Source organism: Xenopus laevis, chromosome 3S, assembly GCF_017654675.1.
Source record: "Xenopus laevis strain J_2021 chromosome 3S, Xenopus_laevis_v10.1, whole genome shotgun sequence".
NCBI classification, from domain to species: Eukaryota; Metazoa; Chordata; class Amphibia; order Anura; family Pipidae; genus Xenopus; species Xenopus laevis.
In genome coordinates, this window is record NC_054376.1 from 55,082,332 (window position 1) to 55,101,336 (window position 19,005).

The 19,005-nt window shown below is 39.7% G+C and overlaps 1 protein-coding gene across 2 annotated transcripts in view; it reads right to left on the reverse strand.

Moving 5' to 3' along the window:
* The window catches only part of LOC108712943 (unconventional myosin-Ie), an 88,245-nt gene extending 78,272 nt beyond the window's left edge, over positions 1-9,973 (reverse strand). For both annotated transcript variants that reach the window (XM_018255484.2, XM_018255482.2), the window contains exon 1: positions 9,660-9,973. In XM_018255484.2, coding sequence (XP_018110973.1) covers positions 9,660-9,662 — 3 coding nt within the window. In that variant the 5' untranslated portion in view covers positions 9,663-9,973. The remainder of the gene's footprint in view (positions 1-9,659) is intronic.
* Positions 9,974-19,005: the final 9,032 nt, after the last annotated feature.

Sequence of the window (19,005 nt, forward strand, 5' to 3'; positions counted from 1 at the left end):
AGTTCTCCATTTACTTCATTAACTCCATTAATCTCAACCAAAATTCCAGAACAATAATGAATGGCATGTCAGATTTTACTTCCGCATTTATGCCAATACATCCATCATGCCAATGGTGTACAACTGCACCTATTGATGGTGGGGAACCCTGGAAAGCCACTAATGTCAATAGGTGCAAGTTTTGAATGGGCACTGTAATAAAATTACCCGGTTTGACCCCTGCCTGCCTCGACCCTGCCTGTCTGACGATTCTCTTGCCTGCTCCATTTGTACCGTGACCTTCGGCCCAAAAGACTATCTACCTGCCGTGCCCCTCTGCTAGCCAGAACATCTCGCCTTGTACCCCTCGTTAAGTCCAGGTGGCACCCAAGTAAGCTGAGGGCTCCTCCCGAAGCCCAACGGTGGTCACACTACTGGTGAAGCCGAGCCGAGACCAGGGTACTTGGCACCTGTTCTGGTACTGGGTGCCGGCCGTGACAGGCACAAAGTGACACAAACCCCACTCAGAAAATGCTAGAGCCAACTAGATCCAATTTGCATCAGAACAGAAGCACTACTGAATCTGTTTCGGCACACTGGATGTTTTGTGCATACATTTTTTTTTAAGTTCAACCATCTTAGTGTGTGTATATATATATATATATATATATATATATATATATATATATATATATATATATATATATATATATATATATCCTGCCTAGCTGCTAGTTGATCCAGAGGAAGACAAAAAAAAACTCTTTTGAAAACCCTTTTTTTGAAATCCTTCCTTACTCCAATCAGACTAGTCCCTGGATCAACTTGTACTATGAGCTATCATCCATAACTCTGTATTCCCTCCTTTGCTAATAAGCCATCTAACCCCTTCTTAAAGCTATCTAATATATCAGCCTGTACAACTGCTGCAACTGTTCAAAACGCCCATGGTGCCCAAAATAGTTCCAAAATGCATCACCGTTCCCAATGACTGGACCAATCATAGCAATTATCATTAAATTGTAAATAAGTATATGTGCCAACTTGCTTGGTTCTAATATTTTTTGAAAGGGACGAATGATTGATCAATGGAAAACAATTTACAGCTTTTTCCCCATCACATGGTCAGTGTGGTTATTGTATGTGGAAGTAAAGTATGTGATTCACTTGATTTGTTAATGCAGTATTTTTTATAGCGTTTGTATATCCCAATTACTTGGGTATATCTGTATATACCACTTTTATAAAGGGCTTGGGGACTGTCACAAAATAAATTCTTCACTAGACAGCACAAGCCCTCTTGAAAACCTGTAGAAACAGAAGAATAATGCCAAGATACTGTAGGCTTGCTGTCATTACAGTCATTTTTGCAGCAACAGCCTTCAAGGTGCTCAACCCCATAATGCCCCTTTCTCTTCTTTATAAAACTACGCCATTGGGTAATTAGTGTCCCAGGCTGTAGAGTCAATTTAACAATATACCAAACCAAAACACATACACCTGAGGTAAGTATTTTAAACATTTCCACTTGTATAACAGGTAGGTCTAATTAATGTCCTACACAACAAATAGCAATCACATATTAAACTCCAGTGTCTGTTTTTTTGTGTTCTTTAACATGTCACTATGTTTTCTGTGGAGGCCGAAAATAGCCATTTTTTCTTGTAGTCTGTGTAGCTGAATGTGACAGATATTCATAGATGGATGGTAAGCATTGTGCATGTAATAAGGTATGTGAAACCGGTTCAGTGACCCTGGGGATTTGGCTGAGCAGCCACAGATGTCTTTTGGGATGCAAAACTTACTTACAAATTGCCAAATATGTCTGTTGTATTCACACACATCACTGGCTAGAATTTCTGTGGAAACTATACAAATATGGAATATTTCTGCCCATTTGCCAAGGCATAAACACCTGAACAATTACTTTATAGTTAGAATAAATGTGCCTTTAAGTTTGCAATAATATAATAATAACAACAGACTAGTTAATGACAAAAGGATTTTTAGCTGACTGAACAGTTTTGGGTGCAATCACCTAATGTGTAACATGAATTCATTAGTCAAATATAAACAGGGAAGTGCATGTGTTTGCACAACTCAGAGTCTGCCAAGTCAGATTTATTAATAGAACTCTGTACTGGTTCTTCTTTGGTTATCATATCAACTTATTACATGGTGGTCGTTAAATCTGGCAGAAAGCAACAAATCAGACAGGGCCATTTGTTTTCTGTTTTAAACATCACCCTGTGGAAGTTTTTAGATGAACACTATTCAGTATTAGCACTATTGCAAAATGTATTCCTGAATCAGCATGAAGCCCACTCTTTGTAGCACTGCTGCCTCTGAGGTTAATATCCAACCAACAGTTAACTACAGAAAATTTTTGAATACTGCCTAGCGACATCTTTTTGGAAGACAAAATGCTGAAAAACATCAGTACTATAGGTTTCAGGCACTTCTCTGACGGAAGCACTTTTTAAAAATAATTAATATTATTTAACTATCCTGCAAGTTGGGTTTCCATTGGAGCAAATAGGCATTCTCCCTAAATTTCACCTTAATTGGCCTTCTGGCTGGACTCCACAATCACAGTCTGGGAACCACTGCCTTAAGAGGTTTTGGTCTCCCATAAGAGACCAAGTACTTTATATCATTACAGTGTTATCCCACTTGTTTCATATTGTGGGTTGATTGACTTATATATTACATGTTCATGGGTAGGATTATTTTCAAATGATGATGTCCTACACCGCAACCTATAGAGAACATGAGAAGACAGGAGGCTATAAAAATACATGGGCCACAAACGGCCCATGGACGACCACAAAAGTAAGTAAAAAACAAAACAAAAAACAACTAACATGTCAGGTAGAGGAATTACATTCCTAAGCATCAGCAACTTAACATATTTTACCGCTTGTCTTTCCATTTCTTTAAAACACTAAATAGGACGCAGTGGCATGCAAAAACAAGGCATTTTAAAAAACTGACTGGCATGAAAATGATTCATAAACATTATTTTTGTACCATCTCCAACTGGTATGACCAATAATGATTAAGAATAATGACTAGTTCTCAGGTCCAAGAACCAAAACCTGATCAAATATCTCTTCAAAATTACATTGCAGAGGCCAAACAAAACACAAAGATATTTTGGACCCCTGACCATCTTAAATTTTTTTTATAAAAGATCTGAATTTGCATTTACCTAATCTGAAAATGTTGTCAAAGGCAATGGGATTAACTCTCTGTATCCATAAAGCAGACATGTCATGTCACATGGGACTCACTAAAGCAGTGGTCCCCAACCAGTGGCTTGTGCTCACTGCTCCATAAATATTATGCTACATATAAATATTAGTGAATCATTTACACCAGACAGGACTTGCCCTTAATACAAGATGCTGATTCTCAAGGAATCATTGTACAGTAGTATTCTGTAATGGATACACCTCCCCTGTCTCAATCAGCAGCAGGATGACTCAAAATTACAATGCTGCCACTCCACGAGAAGAGATTTTTCCCCCTACTTTAATAAATAATTCACATCAATAAGTTTCACTTCCTTTATTCTCAGGGAATTCATTCCTGAATTATAAACACAACAGTCTTAAAGGGAAATTATTTCTAATTTAAAGCACCCTTTATTCTACAACAATTGTGCACCTTGTCTGCGTCACTGTATTTATAGATTTAATAGGCATTTTGCTTGCCTTCAGAGAAGCATGATAAGAGAGTAGTGATGGGCCAATAAATTTGGCAGACGAGAATCTACAGCGAATTTCAGCATTTCGCCGCAAGCGAATGAATCCACGAAACTGCATTGACAATTCGCAGGCGAAAAAATCTTCCGCATCCAAAAAAAAGATTATCGTGCGTCAAAATGGTCGCGTGCATAAAAATTGACGTGCATCAAAATTATTCGGACGCCCATAGACAGACGGAATTCTACCTGATGCAAATATATGAGAACATGTCAGCAAGGTCAACAGAAAAGAAAACAGTCAGCAGGGAAGCCCGGCAGAGGAAATCAGCAACAAATAATGATATAGAAGAAGGTGCATATGGGCAGTATCTCATGGTCCTGACAAATATGAAATGGATAAACAAAGTGTGGGTGTTGAAAGCAGTAAGCTAATAAAGTCTGAATCTTTTCAGCAATGAATGATTTAGTGGTTTTCTAGGAACTGTACTTTAGGGTGGGCAGACAAATAGCTTGTAACTTTCTTAATAAATATATAAGAAATGCTGTTGGTCTAACAGGAAAAGAGATGCTTATGAGAGGATGTAATGAGATAACTTCAGCAATTGAACGCATTTGTCTGAGAGACAGCAGCTGATCCAGGAAGAAATCTCATTTCCATTTAGCAGCAAGAGAAAATAATGTTTTTCATCTTCAGACAAATCTGTAAGGGCCTTGGTTTGTTTTTCATTAGTTTTGTTTTTTCCACATTCTGGGGCTTAGACAAAATAAATTAGGTAAAGGGTTTATTAGAATTCACATGTAATTTGCATTTGGACCAACTAGACGCGCGTATAAAAATGGTTGCTCGCGTCAAAATTTATTTGACGACCATTGACTTCAAAGCTTTCGAAAATTTTTAGCCGTTTCGCAAATTTCACAGATTCACCCAGCACTAACAGAGAGCCATTAAGCAACTAGGAGCATGGAAATACTTTAAGAATTCCGCATTTCACTATGGCATCCCTCCATGCATATAGTATTAACTATTTAGAAATGTTCACAACCTGAGACTTTTACAAAACAAGATGTATGAATGAATATTATTACTGCCCTGCTGCCTGTTCTAGATATAAGGCTACAGTCATACAGATCATTAGCACAGGCAAAGGGGAAAACAAGTACAAGGCTCAAGACACGCACAGCGTTCTATAGAAACACTGCTTTCATTCACCTTGTAGGTGAAACCAGTGGGAAAAAGGGTAAACATATTACGAGTGGAAGGTGGAGCAACAATGATGGCTTTTTCTTTAGGCAGGGATCCCTGGACCTGATATCCACCCCTTTCTGCTTACTGTGTGGCAACTGGTGTCTTAACCCTTTCATTAACAAAATCTCACACAGCCAGTCATCCATGAATGCCACCTTTGCTGCCTGACCCTTCCATGCTGGTAGAGAACACTTATAGAGAGTATAAGTCTGGAACGTGGAAGCAAGTTTTAAAACAGAATTCATTACACAAGAGGCGGTGTGAGAGAGTAAGTGAGTGCTTTATTAATCTGTTTTTATTGAATTTATGTTTTTGCTTATTGATTAGAATAACAAACCGTCAACCCAACACATTTCCTGCTGCAAACTGAATCCACTATTTTGGATTCAGCTGAACCCCCGAATTCTTCGAAAAAATTCTGCTGAATAACGAACCAAATTCAAATTTTCCATTTTTTACTTCCTCGTTTTGTGGCAAAATGTCACATGCTTTCCGTCCCTTCCCCTACTTTGCATATGCAAATTAGTATTCGGATTCGCCTGAATCCTGCTGAAAAAGGGTGAATCCTGGCCAAATCCCGAACCGAATCCTGGATTCGATGCATCCCTACTGCAAACTACTCAGTTATGCTGTGAGTTCTAATCACTGAGCAGGAGCAATTGGTAGTACAACTGTGAAACAAGTTTCAGGTCAGTTTTGAGTCAGGGAATTCAGACAGCATGACAGATAAGTCTGCAGCAGGAAAAATATCTTCCTTTGATGGTGCATACTAAGTCATTTAATGTCTAAAACACTAAAGAAATACAAATACAAAAAAAAATACTAAACAGAATCAAGGTACAGGATTCAATTTTATAAAACAGAGCTAGGGAATTTGATGTCCTGCAAAAGTTGTTGTCCTATAACTCCCAATAGGCTGTTGTGGGTACAGGACGTTGTAATTTTGGAGAAACTGCAGGTCTTTCATCAGTGTTATAATGTAAACAGTCACCAAACACAGACTTTATTATTATTGTGATTATTATTATAGAACCAGCTGTTTAAAGGAAAACTATACCCCCCAAACAATGTAGGTCTCTATTAAAAGATACTGAGTAAAACAGCTCATGTGTAAAACCCTGCTTCATGTAAATGAACCATTATCATAATAATATACTTTTTTAGTAGTATGCGCCATTGGATAATCATAAATAGAAAATTGCCATTTTAAAAAATAAGGGCCGCCCCCTGAGATCGTAAGATTCACTGTGCACACATACAAACCACATGTAAGGTCACATGAGCCAATTAACAGACAGAGTTGTGTCTTTTGCTTCCACACTTCTTCCTGTTACAGTTAGTGTTGTAGTATTTCTGGTCAGGTGATCTCTGAGGCAGCACAGATAGAGTCACGAAATGGTGGTTCAAGGCAAGAGATGTAAAAGGGCAATATTTATGTAAATATATATTCCAGTTTGGTAAGATTCTTTAATATGTCATTCAATTTGATATAAACTATCTGTTGCTTAAGTATTCATTTTGGGGGTATAGTTTTCCTTTAAAGGAACAGTTCCGCGTATAAATAAAAACTGGGAAAATAGGCTGTGCAAAACAAAAATATAGTTCTAATATAGTTAGTTAGCTAAAAATGTAATCTATAAATGCTGGAGTAACTGGATGTCTAACATAACAGAACAGAATTTCCTGCTTTTCAGCTCTCTAACTCTGAGTTAGTCAGCGACTAGACAGGGGACTACATGGGACATAACTGTTCAGTAAGTTTGCAATTGTTCATTTAGCATGCAGCTCAGATTAAGGAGCAAACAATTATGACCCATGTGGTCCCCTGTTAAATCCAAATTACTGATTTTCTACTGATTTCCTTTAAAGGTCATCTCTGGGAAAGGGAATTATTCTGAATTAGCACACCATGAAATTATATGATCAGAAAGAAGGAATTTGCAGAGGAAAATATTCTCATGAAGAGCTTTGCAGCCGACGTATGACATGTTGCAGAATGGAATTATATGCAAAAAGCTCCCAATTGCTATATAATATGCATAAAAAGATGGAATAATACCAGTTTAGGATCAACAGTAATTTCTCTTGTGCTAAAAGGAAGAAATGCATGTTAAGAAGAAATGTCTTGGCCCAAAGGATTGAATCCTGTTTTTCTGCATGTCATATTTTATATAGTTTCACAATTCTGTCACAAGGAAAGATTTATGCTTCTCCTTGTTAAAAAGTTATAGGATTTTATTACTTAAGTTCATTTAACTCATTCACTACAAGCTGTGCCTGCCATTCCACTTCCCTTTTTTATCTGTAATGTCAAATGGGAGCTTGGTAAGGTGACTCTTACTAGTAGGGATGCACCAAATCCACTATTTTGGATTCGGCCAAACCCCCAAATCCTTCGCAAAAGATTTGGCCGAATACCGAACCGAATCTGCATATGCAAATTAGGGGTGGCAAGGGGAAAGCATTTTTTACTTCCTTGTTTTGTGAGAAAAGGTCACGTGATTTCCCTCCCTGTCCCTAATTTACATATGCAAATTGGGATTCGATTCGTCCAGGCAGAATCCTCAGAATCCTGCTGTAAAAAGCCGAATCCCGAACTGAATCCTGGATTTGGTGCATCCCTAGTTACTAGGGAGCATTCTATATTAGCAACATCAGCCAGGCAGACACCTGGAAAAAGTACAGTATTTGGGCATGTCCAGGAATAAATAAAAACTGCTTGTGTGCCACATGCTTGTCAGGAAAAAAAAAAAGATTATTGGCCAATCTAGAAAACACAGTTAAATACTGCTATTTATAAGTGTATTTGGGAGTGGTCATATTGCTTGTCTTGACAGAGGTATTTTCCTTCTGTCATAGTCCATAGAGAAATTATTGATAAATTTCAGCTAAACCAAGCAATACTGCAGCATCATATTTCCAAGAGTATCATTATAAGTGGGGGCACAGAAGCATAGGCCTGAAGCTTGAGCTAGGGGAGGATAAGCTGAAAAAAATGCACATCCCAGGAAAAGTGTATTAATTAAGGCATATCAAATAGCTTAGCTGTATGTGTTGTATGCACTCCTAGCACTTACTCCTAGGCTTTATGTATGATTTTGGTTTTACAAGCCTGGTTAATAGGGATGTTATTCTGAGTACCTAACATCTACATCATACAAACTACATAAGTTAACACCTCCTGACAACAATGCTGCAAGTATTTGTTAAACAATACATAATGGATGAACAGACTCCAAGCCCTTGTTCATACACATGCCAGTAAATTCCATTGATAACTGATCAGTCAAGTACAATACAATATTAATGACATGGCAACCCCAAAATAAAAGTTTGGCTAATAAAAGAAAACATAATCCTAAGCATCCTTCCAATATACATTTATTTTAAAAATGGTGCTTTTAAAGTTATTTGTAAAACAATTGCTATAATTACAATGTTGCAAACATCTTAGTTCCCAAGCAAAGACAGGTCTGTTAATCAGTTGCCTTGACTTACATTATATCAACAGTCTGAGCCACCAGGACAGAGAATAGAAAGGGGCAACCACGGCTTTCCATAGCATTAAATATACAAATAACTTGACAAACCATAGAAAATGTGCAGTGAATGTGCATTGCAACATTGCTTAGAATGATGTTTTTTTTATTAGGCAAAAAATATTTTCTGGGTTGACATTTCCTTTAGCAAAATTAAACACCTTGCTCCCTTGAGCTTCCACTCTTATAGGACCAGAGGGAATGAAAGAAAGGCTCATTCATGGGGCAGATTTAGACAAGGGATGAGTCAAATATACTGTAGATATCTAATATCTTCACATGATGTTCAGTGATAGGGGTAAGCCACCCAGCTAATTAGTTTATGTGCAAGAACAGATGTAGGAGGGGGGATACCCTTGTGTATCTTCCCAGTGGCCCCTTTCTCCATTGACATTGTCCCTAAACTGTGCATTACACTTAGCACATATACACACAGTAAGTTGGCAGGTGATTGTATGACACCTTCTTGCCTCCTGTTTACTCAGTATTTTACAGAACAGAGGCAAGAGCACAACTGCTCCCTCATAACACAAAGCCTAGAACCCAGCAAGGGCTCCCTATTGTCAAGTGCCACTTCCAAAACAGGAAGGCTGTGGCCCCAATTGAAAGGAGGGAAAATTACAGGGGAGCAATGTCCAACTTGCACCTCTCCAGCTGCTGCTACACTATAACTCTCAGCAGCCCTCTTACAGTCATTCGTGGAGAATTGCAGTTTTACAACGCCCCCATGTATATACTGATAATTCAAACAATTATTCTAAATCTGATTTATTGCCCTTTTATTTAAATTTCTGCCATAAATACCCTGTGATGGATGGGAACCTAAGGACATCCCATCTCTTGTCTATGTTTCCATTTCCCCAGCAGCTGTACTTACTGTACTTTACATTATCAGTACCTATTATTTATGCACTTTAACTCCATAGCGAAGGCAACTAATAGCCTGAGCTCACTTCACAGCTTGTTTAGATGACAGTTGAGGTTAAACTCTACTAGTATTCCTAGCCAGCTGCTGATGAGAGTTGCAGTTCGCCAGCAATAGGACGATTACAGGTTGAAGCTCTAAACGTGCAGGAGGCACAGGTGAATGGGGACTCACACATGACCCAGAACCTGGGAAACAACTCCCCCCCAAACTATATAAGGAATAGTTGTGGCGCCCCATGCTGATAGTGTGGGTACGTACCATTGTGCACGGTTGGCCAGGGGTTCACTCAGAGGGGTAGAAAGTTTCTAGCAGTAGTTTGTATCCAGCCGGGCTCTGCATGAAGGGACTCACACACGCTCTGGTACAGCAGCAGCAGGTACCGGCCACATCCAGACAGGCGGCGCGCACAACGAGCCAGTCACTCAGTTCCTGGAAGGGGAATATCTGCTGTGCCTTGGGACTCCCGTGCCACTGGGATGCTGCACAGCTCAGCCTACTGCTCCTATTCCCCTCACTCAGTCATACGACTCACAATGAAAAGCAATGTTCCAGCCCGGGGTTGTCCCTTTCCATAAATGGCAAATTCACTTTTGCATCGACCAATCACCTCCGCCGGCTACACGTCACTATTCCCCAGAGGAATTCCACAGGATAGCGGCGGAAACCAGCGCTCGCAAAGGCGTTTGGGTTATGTAGTATTTTTTTCTTATCATTCTCAGAAATGCAGTTTTGTACACGCTGTAGTATAATATAATGAAAGCATGGTTTCTTGTGGAAACTACAATTTTATGGTAGTAGAAAATATACAGCTATCAAAACAGTAATGTATCTGCCATAGTTACAAGATAACAGACAAACTGAGCCAATAGGCTTTCACTGAGTTTCAGGCATATCTCATGGAGATGAATCTGGAGAATTTTGGAGAGATTCTACCAAATATTATCCTAATCCAAACTGTGCTTCTGGCTATACCACCCCCTGCTATTGAACAAGAGGCTTACAGGTACCGAGAAGTCATACTTTCCAACTATCCCTTTTTCGGAGGGACAGTCCCTCTTTTGACAGCTCAACCTGCAGTCCCTCATTTATACTGGAAAGTCCCTATTTTCTCTGTACTGAACAGCCAGAAAAAGAAACAAAGTTTCTAACTTAATTGGCTTTTAGCAGAGAGCACAGAACACCTAACAGGTGCAAATAAGCCAGTTTAGATAAGGAGAATTATTTTCAAACTTTCATAACCTGCCAAATTTTGTAAAATGAACATGGTAATTAGGGGGTGTGGCCACATAAAGGGGCGTGGTAAAAATTGGTGCGCTACATGTGAAAAAAAATGTTGTCCCTCTTTTTACTTCCAAAATGTTGGGAGGTATGCGAGAAGTTACAGAATAATAACAAGGGGTGCACCACACCAACCAGAGTTCCTAACCCCTGCCACCAAAAGGGGGGTTTACAGTAGTGGAAGGAAGAGAAAGGGAAAGAATTGGTGGGGTAAAAGTGAATGTTAGAACAGAAGAGAAAGTCTGGATGAAGAATAAAATAAGTTAATTGAAACAAAACCAAACAAAACAAAGAAGAGGAAGACAGGAAAAGAAGATGAAATGTGGAGGTCTTGAAATGACAAAATTATATAGAAGCAGTGGCGGATTTATGAGATGTGAAGCCCCTAAGCTACACTTTCCATAGGCAATAAACCCAACTCATTGGAGGGAGCATGCGTACTGGATCTTCCCACATCCGGGCGGACACTACACATGTGCCTTGTCTGCCTTCTGCTCTCAGCAGTTGCACCCCACTGGACCCAGCAGTGTAAATAAAAATACATATTAAAAGTAAAGAAAATAGAAATAACTGAAAAAAAAAGCTAGATGGGCTCCTGATCACATTGGAAGCTATACATTAATCCGCCCCTGTGAGTAAGTGTGTTTCCTATTGTGTGTTAACTGTACTCAATACAGTGTACCTAGAAACTCCCCTTGCTGAGTTTAGGAAAAATAAAGATATTGATAGGCTAAATATGGGATGGTGGAAATATTTCAATGGCATGCGGTAACTGCAAAAAATCAAGGGTGTTGTGTGATTTAATGAATCAGGAGAAGCCATAAACATTCTCTTCAATATTTTTTTGAATGAAATCTACCTTGTGTGCACAATAACAGGCTGATTCCATGTATGGATATATATATACACCCCTTATATACACATATAGGGTCAGAACTAGAGGTAGACAGAAGAGATCTGTGACCGCCCCATGAATACAATGCTGCCTTCATTCAGCTGCAATTTATTCATGAAGGGTGAGTGGTGGGGACATATAGCCCTCCCCTCTTATCTCATACCCATCACCCAAGTTGCATGTCACTGAGACTCACAAGTTAGGGAGTGGGGGCAGCCACAGACTGCAGCAGGGTCTTTTACTTACTGCCTGCCTGGGAAGAAGTGTCTTCTTCTGCTTGGGGTAGACTTGCCTTCAGGCTTTCTGCATGGGGTGGAATACATTGTAAGGCACCATGTGGCAAACTCTTGTATGTTTCCACCTTTGGTTTAGTTTTATTATATATGGAACAAGAAACAAGTACAAATGATATTAAAACCTATTAATCAGCTTCTCTATAGTATTAATAGTAATAGTATTGAGGGCCTCTCAGTCCCACAACAGGCTTGGACTAGAATTCGGAAGAGGCCCTGGCATTTCAAGTACACATAGGCCCAAACAGCCCTTCATCGGGGGCGATCCTGGGCCCTCTGCGCCTGAGGCAGTTTGCTGTAGCTTCCGCCCCCCCTTCCCCGAACGCTCAACTTTTTGCACTAAAAGAGGACAAGGGGGGTCAACAAAGAAGGTGGAGGGGTGCCAGGACGCTAGCGCAGAGAGCATAATTGGATCCCTGCACTAGTAGAGCAGAAAACCAGAAATTCGTCTCTTTAAGTTACCAGGAGCGGCATTTTTGCCTCTCCTGGTAACTAGCGGGGCGCTGCCGTCTGAGGTGAATTTCTCAACTCGCCTCATTGGCACAGCACCCCTGCCCCTCACCAGCCCACTAACTGTCTATGGTATCTTAGAACAATCCCTGGCATTTGCCAGAGTCCACATGTAACAGGTGTAAGGGGGAGGGGTGCCCCCAATTTTTTTCTTGGTTACTGTCAGCTGTTATAGAAGACCTAGGCAAGGCTCTGATCTTCAGGTGGACACTCACTTATGAAATGGAGGAAGGGATACCACACTGGTATAGGCACACAGCATTCATTCTTTCTCAATAACTTTGGGGGGCAATGAATCTTAAAAAAAAGTGAAACAATGTATTCAACCTGCTCAGGGTGCCAATAATTTCAACCTGCAAGTTGTGTGCTCAGTTTGTTGAGCCAAAAAGTACATCAAGTGGCAACAAGTTGATTTCATACAGAATACTCTCATTCTATTCATTACCAACTTTCTCAAGGGTAGTATAGCCTGCCTCTTAGTCACCAACTCCAGGATCTAACTAATCCTGAGCCTAAAACCCTACTTATCCCACCCATCTGTTCCACTTCCTGCCCGCTGAATTGTCTGGCTGTGCAGGGGAGCCAGTCGCACTCAGCACAAGACACTGTAGGATAGGAACCAATCAGCTGCTAAGCTGTCCTGTCTTTGATTGTGTGACTACAGTGCTGTGATTGGCTGTCTCCTTCCTACTATGCTTCTATCAGGGACTGATATGACAAGCCCACCCCTCATTTGAAACATGGGCAGGGACAAGAGAACATCCAGGAAGAGCTCCAATAAAGGGACCATTTTTGAAGATAAAGATAGTTTTTAGTCCAAAGTAAAACAAACACCATATAGTATTAATTACTAATTACTAGGATAGGAACCAATTAGCTGCTAATCAGCTGCTAAGCTGACCTAATAGGTAGCTGAAGCTTGTCTTTGATTGTGTGACTGCAGTGCTGTGATTGGCTGTCTCCTTCCTACTATGCTTCTATCAGGGACTGATAGGACAAGCCCACCCCTCATTTGAAACAGGGACCAGAGAAAATCCAGGAAGAGCTCCAATAAAGGGGCCAAGATAGTTTTTAGCCCAAAGTAAAACAAACACCATATAGTATTAATTACGTTAAGGATGAACCATTGCACAAATAAATTTACTAAATTACAGTTAAATTAAAACACTTTATAACTTTATTATAGGCTCCACCAATTTTTTTAATGGTGGGGATGCACAGTGAATAAAAGGCTTATCTTTGCAGGCTCATAGGGACTACGCTGCCCATACACTTAAAGATCTGCTTGTTTTGCAAGGTCTCCAAATGGATGGAATATACTCTCCTTCAGTCCAAATGATTGGATCACAACATAGGCAAATGCAGACCATTGGGGCAAGGACTGCATCAACAATCTGATGTGTACCTGCCCACAATGGGATTTTTAAATGTAAAAATGGTCAATATCTGGGCCCATTAGAGGACCCCATACACGAGCAGATAAACTGTATCCACAGCTTAAATCTGCCCATGTGTAGCTATATTCAGCAATATTCATGTTCTCCATTGAAATAATTAATAAGAGAAACCCTGAAATGTAAATAGAAATATTGGATCAGAGGTTTGATGAATGACAAAATGTAAATAATACTGTCAAATGCAGACATTTAGTACTAAATACTATTACTATATTATCACTGTACTATACTCTATTTACCAGATTTATACCACATAATGATGATTTAATAGAGTATGGTGAGGCATGCTGGGTGAAGTAAGATCAAATATAGATCAAACAATTATTATTATTATTATTATTGGTACTGAACATAATGGCATATGATTGGTCGGACTAATATAATAATGTGCTTTGACTCATAGAATCCTCACAGTAATCATTTATTATTGTTCTCAACCTCCCTGAGTTTATGTAAGTATGCAAATAACTAGAGCGAAGTCTTCATTTTTATTTGTAGACCTAGACTATCCAGTACAGTTTTGATTTCCAGAACATGAATATTATTAAAATTTGCTGTACTTGTGTGCTTGAGTACATATTGTATCTAAAGAATGCTTGAACCTGTTATGGGCTAGCCCTACCACCAGCCCAGCATTAATAGCATTACCAACCTTCTCCTTAGCAAAGATAAGCTAGTTTGGAAGGGACACTGGTCTGTGTTGGAGAGGATTTTGGTTTGTGTGGCCTTCTATACTGAAGCTTCAAATCCAATATAGGAATGTACCAGTTTTACTTTAAGATATGATTATTATGACTAGACATATTGTCAGTTTCCCAGGTTCTCCCAGTCATGTGACTTGTGCTCTGATACTTCAGTCACTCTTTACTGCTGCACTGCAGGTTGGAGTCATATCACCCCCTCCCTTCTACCCCCCAGCAGCCCATCAGCAGAACAATGGGAAGGTAACCAGATAACAGCTCTCTTATAGATATTATAACAGCGCTCAATAGTAAAACATCATGAACAATATACTTAGGAAATACATTTTACATAGTAGAGTGAATTATTTGCAGTGTAAACAGTGTAATTTAGAAATAAAATTTACACCAAAAAATCATGACAGAATCCCTTTAATACTCTTAAGAGGATATATTTCCTTTTTCACAAATGTAAACCCTAGCTTGATTTCACACTACTCAGGTGCTGGCCAACATTTTATACAATAAAGCATGCTGATAATGCTGATTGACATTTGATCAATCATTTGATTTGATTTGTAATGATTTCTTAAACAGTATGTTATGACTAAAAGCTACTGTTTTACATTTTTGCATGTCATAATATTTAACTAGATTAAATATATGCCCCTAGATGTTGATATGTCTTTTATGTATTGCATCTGCTCTGCTAAGTTGTGCTATTTTTATAGTTCAGCAGGCTATGGTAGACAAGATATGGTCTTGCTATCTAATTGTACCAAGTTTGCTTAGAATGAGGAGATTTTCAGTTTTCTTCTGTGCTGGTTAGCTTTGGTTTTGTGAGTGGAAGCAATTCATATTACTCTTTTCATTGCTTCCTACAAATGTCATGAGGAATCTTGACCTTACATGGTAATTTCCTAAATTTTGATCCTGTGGATGTATTAATCAGTGCAGGGTTGACTTTGTCATTAGTCACCTAATAACACAGACGTGGCACTCAGCCAGTGTTTGTTATTTGGCACCACATTAAATCAACAAGGTAAGGCTCATAGGCATCACAGTGACTCATGATCTAACTCAGCCTAATTTGAATGGATGTGATTGTCTCAAGTGGCCAGATTCCAGCACTGTTCTAGGCGTATTGTAGTATATTTTAAGTTATCCCTCCTCTTATTTCCCTCTATGGTTAACATTTCAGCTGGCATAAAAAACAACATTACCAGATTTCCTTACTAAGACTATTGTTTTGCTATTATGTTTTTCTACATGCAACATTATTTGTGTGTGTGTATGTGTGTGTGTGTGTGTATGTGTGTGTGTGTGTGTGTGGGGACCTATAGGGTTGACGCTATGGCTTTAAATGCCTACACTACAGAAACTTTCTAAATACAATCAATTAAATTTTCGGCATTGTTTCTGAAATTATCAAATTTATCTTCACTATCCCTCTCTCAGCTTCTGTTTCTCTTCATTCAGGAGTTGGGTGTCAGATATTGATTGACAGTTAGATTCAATATATCTTATGTGGGGGCTTCCTTTCCTAGCAGCTGTATTGAATATCTAGTATAGGTAAATCTAAAAACAACTGGACTTGCTGAGTAATCAATGAAGACGTTTCACTACTCATCTGAGCAGCTTCTTCAGTTCAACTGACTGGTGTGGGAAATTCTCGGCATATAAACTCTTCCACTAATCCAATCACAATGGCACATTGTAACTCTTCAAAGAGGTGACATCTCAAGAAATTCACAGAGGTGTAGATTCTGTGTAGTTACTGTGATAGGATTATCCAATGTGTCATGCAACTCCTAGAAAGAGGTGTTACTTGTGAGAGTTGCATGAATGGACGCGTGAAGTTTTCTGAAACCGCCGGGGTACAGATGTTAGAACAGCATTGTATGTAGCAGACAGGTGGTGTCGAAGGCCCCCGCCTCTGTTTAGAGATGGTTTCTCCACCTTGACATGAATCGCCTCTTTCACGCCTCGTTCAAACCAGCGGTCTTCTTTATCCAATATTTGGACCATACTATCTTCAAAGGAGTGTTCCTTGTCTTTTAAGTGTAGAAAGACAGCTGATTTGCCCTGTAGAGTTCGCCCTCCTATGCTGAGCCAATCGCTTGGGGAGCAGTTGTTTTGTCTCCCCAATGCATAGCTCTGTGTACTCCTCGCTACACTGGACTCCGTATACCACATTTCTTTGTTTTTCTTTAGGGGTTGGGTCCTTTGGGTGTACCAGTTTTTGTCTCAGTGTGTTGCTAGGTTTGAAAAACACAGGGACATGGTGTTTGTTGAAAATCCTCCTGAGTTTCTCAGACACACCAGCTACATATGGGATGACTATGTTTCTCCTACTACGTGTCTCCGGGCGGTTATTTCTAGTGGTGTTCCTATTGGGCTTGGTTGCTGCTGTTTTGACAAAGGCCCAGTCTGGGTAGCCACACGCTTTCAAAGCTCCTCTAAGATGTTTTTGCTCTTTGTCTTTGGACTCTGTATCAGTTGCCACAACTTCCGCCCTGTGGTGCAGAGTTCTAATGACACCCAGTTTGTGTTCCAGCGGATGGTGGGAATCAAACAACAGATATTGATCCGTATGAGTGGGTTTGCTGTATACTTCCGTCTTCAAGTTACCCCCCTCTTGGATGCATATCAAACAGTCCAAAAAGGCAAGTTTGTTCTCGTGGACATCTTCCGTTCAGTTAATGTGTTCTGTAAAGGCCGCCACTTCATTGGATCTGATTTTAACCCAAGTGTCATCCACATACCTGAACCAGTGACTCGTTGTAGTTCCCTGGAAAGTAAGTAAGGCCCTCCTTTCCACTTCCTCCATGTACAGGTTTGCTACAATAGGAGAGACTGGAGAACCCATTGCACAGCCATGTTTCTGTCTATAAAAAAGGTTCTTGTACGTGAAGTATGTGGTGTTAAGACACAAATCTAGCAACAAACATACTTGGTTGGGACTGAGCTTCGTTCTGCTGCTGAGGGTGTTATCTTGTTGCAGTCGATTTCTTACAGTCTCAATTGCCTCTGTAGTAGGTATACATGTGAACAAAGAAGTGACATCATATGATACCATTGTTTCTTCTGCCTCTAGTGTATTACCGTGAATCTTGGTTACAAAGTCTTTGGCATTCTGGATATGAGGCACTGTATTGCCTACCAACGGGGCTAAGATGTTAGCCAAGAATTTTGCAATGTTGTATGTCACTGAATTCATGCTGCTGACAATGGGTCTTTGTGTGGCTCCTTCTTTGTGTATCTTGGGAAGTCCGTATAAGCATGGTGTGGCTTCTCTGGGGTACAGGCGGTAGTATAAAACTCGATCGATGGCTTTCTTCTTTTCAAGTTGTTGTAGGCAACCTATTACCTTTTTCTTGTAACTGTTGGTTGGATCTTTCCTTAAAGGTTCATATGTATTGCTATCACTGTCGTTCATTCATTCAACTCTCACAAGTAACACCTCTTTCTAGGAGTTGCATGACACATTGGATAATCCTATCACAGTAACTACACAGAATCTACACCACTGTGAATTTCTTCAGATGTTCACCTCTTTGAAGAGTTACAATGTGCCATTGTGATTGGATTAGTGGAAGAGTTTATATGCCGAGATCTTCCCACACCAGTCAGTTGAACGGAAGAAGCTGCTCGGATGAGTAGTGAAACGTCTTCATTGATTACTCAGAAAATCCAGTTGTTTTTAGATTTACCTATACTAGATATACCATGACCTGGATGAATGAAAATCTTGTTGTATGAAGCGTAAGAATCTGCGATAGTTGAGCAGCTTTATAGTAAAAGGACAAGTTAGGAAATCCCAAGCCCCCACAGTTTTTGGGTAACCCTATAGTTATCCTACTAACTCAAGGATGTTTCCCAGCCCAAACAAACCGTCCCAACTTCGAATTGAACCTAGTCAGGTCCTCCTGGAGAACTGGGATTGGGAGAGTCCGAAAAAAATATAATAATTTCGGAACTATTATCATTTTAATGGAGTTTATACGTCCAACCCAAATATGTGGTGGTGTTCCCAATTACTCAAAGTAGAACAAAAGCTCTTATATAAAGGAGGGTAATTGAACTTATAGAGAGTGTCATAAGAACATGTAAGCTTAACCCCCAACATTGATATATAATGAGGCTGCCAGCAGAATTCGAAATTAAGCTGTAACAATTTCACCTCTTGGTGCGAGAGGGATAAATTAAGAGCTTCTGTTTTACTATGATTAATTTTCAGACCAGATAGGGTACCAAATCTATCCAATAAACTATATAAATTAGGGAGGGACATCAAGGGTCTAGAGAGGATTAATGTGAGGTCATCCGCAAAAAGACTAACCTTATGATGAGTGCTAGATGTTGTGATACCTGCAATGTCTGGGTTTGCTCTTATGGCCAACGATAAGGGTTCAATCGCTAAATTAAATAAAATCGGGGACAAGGGGCACCCCTGTCTGGTACCTCATGTATAGGAAAGGCCCTGGAAAA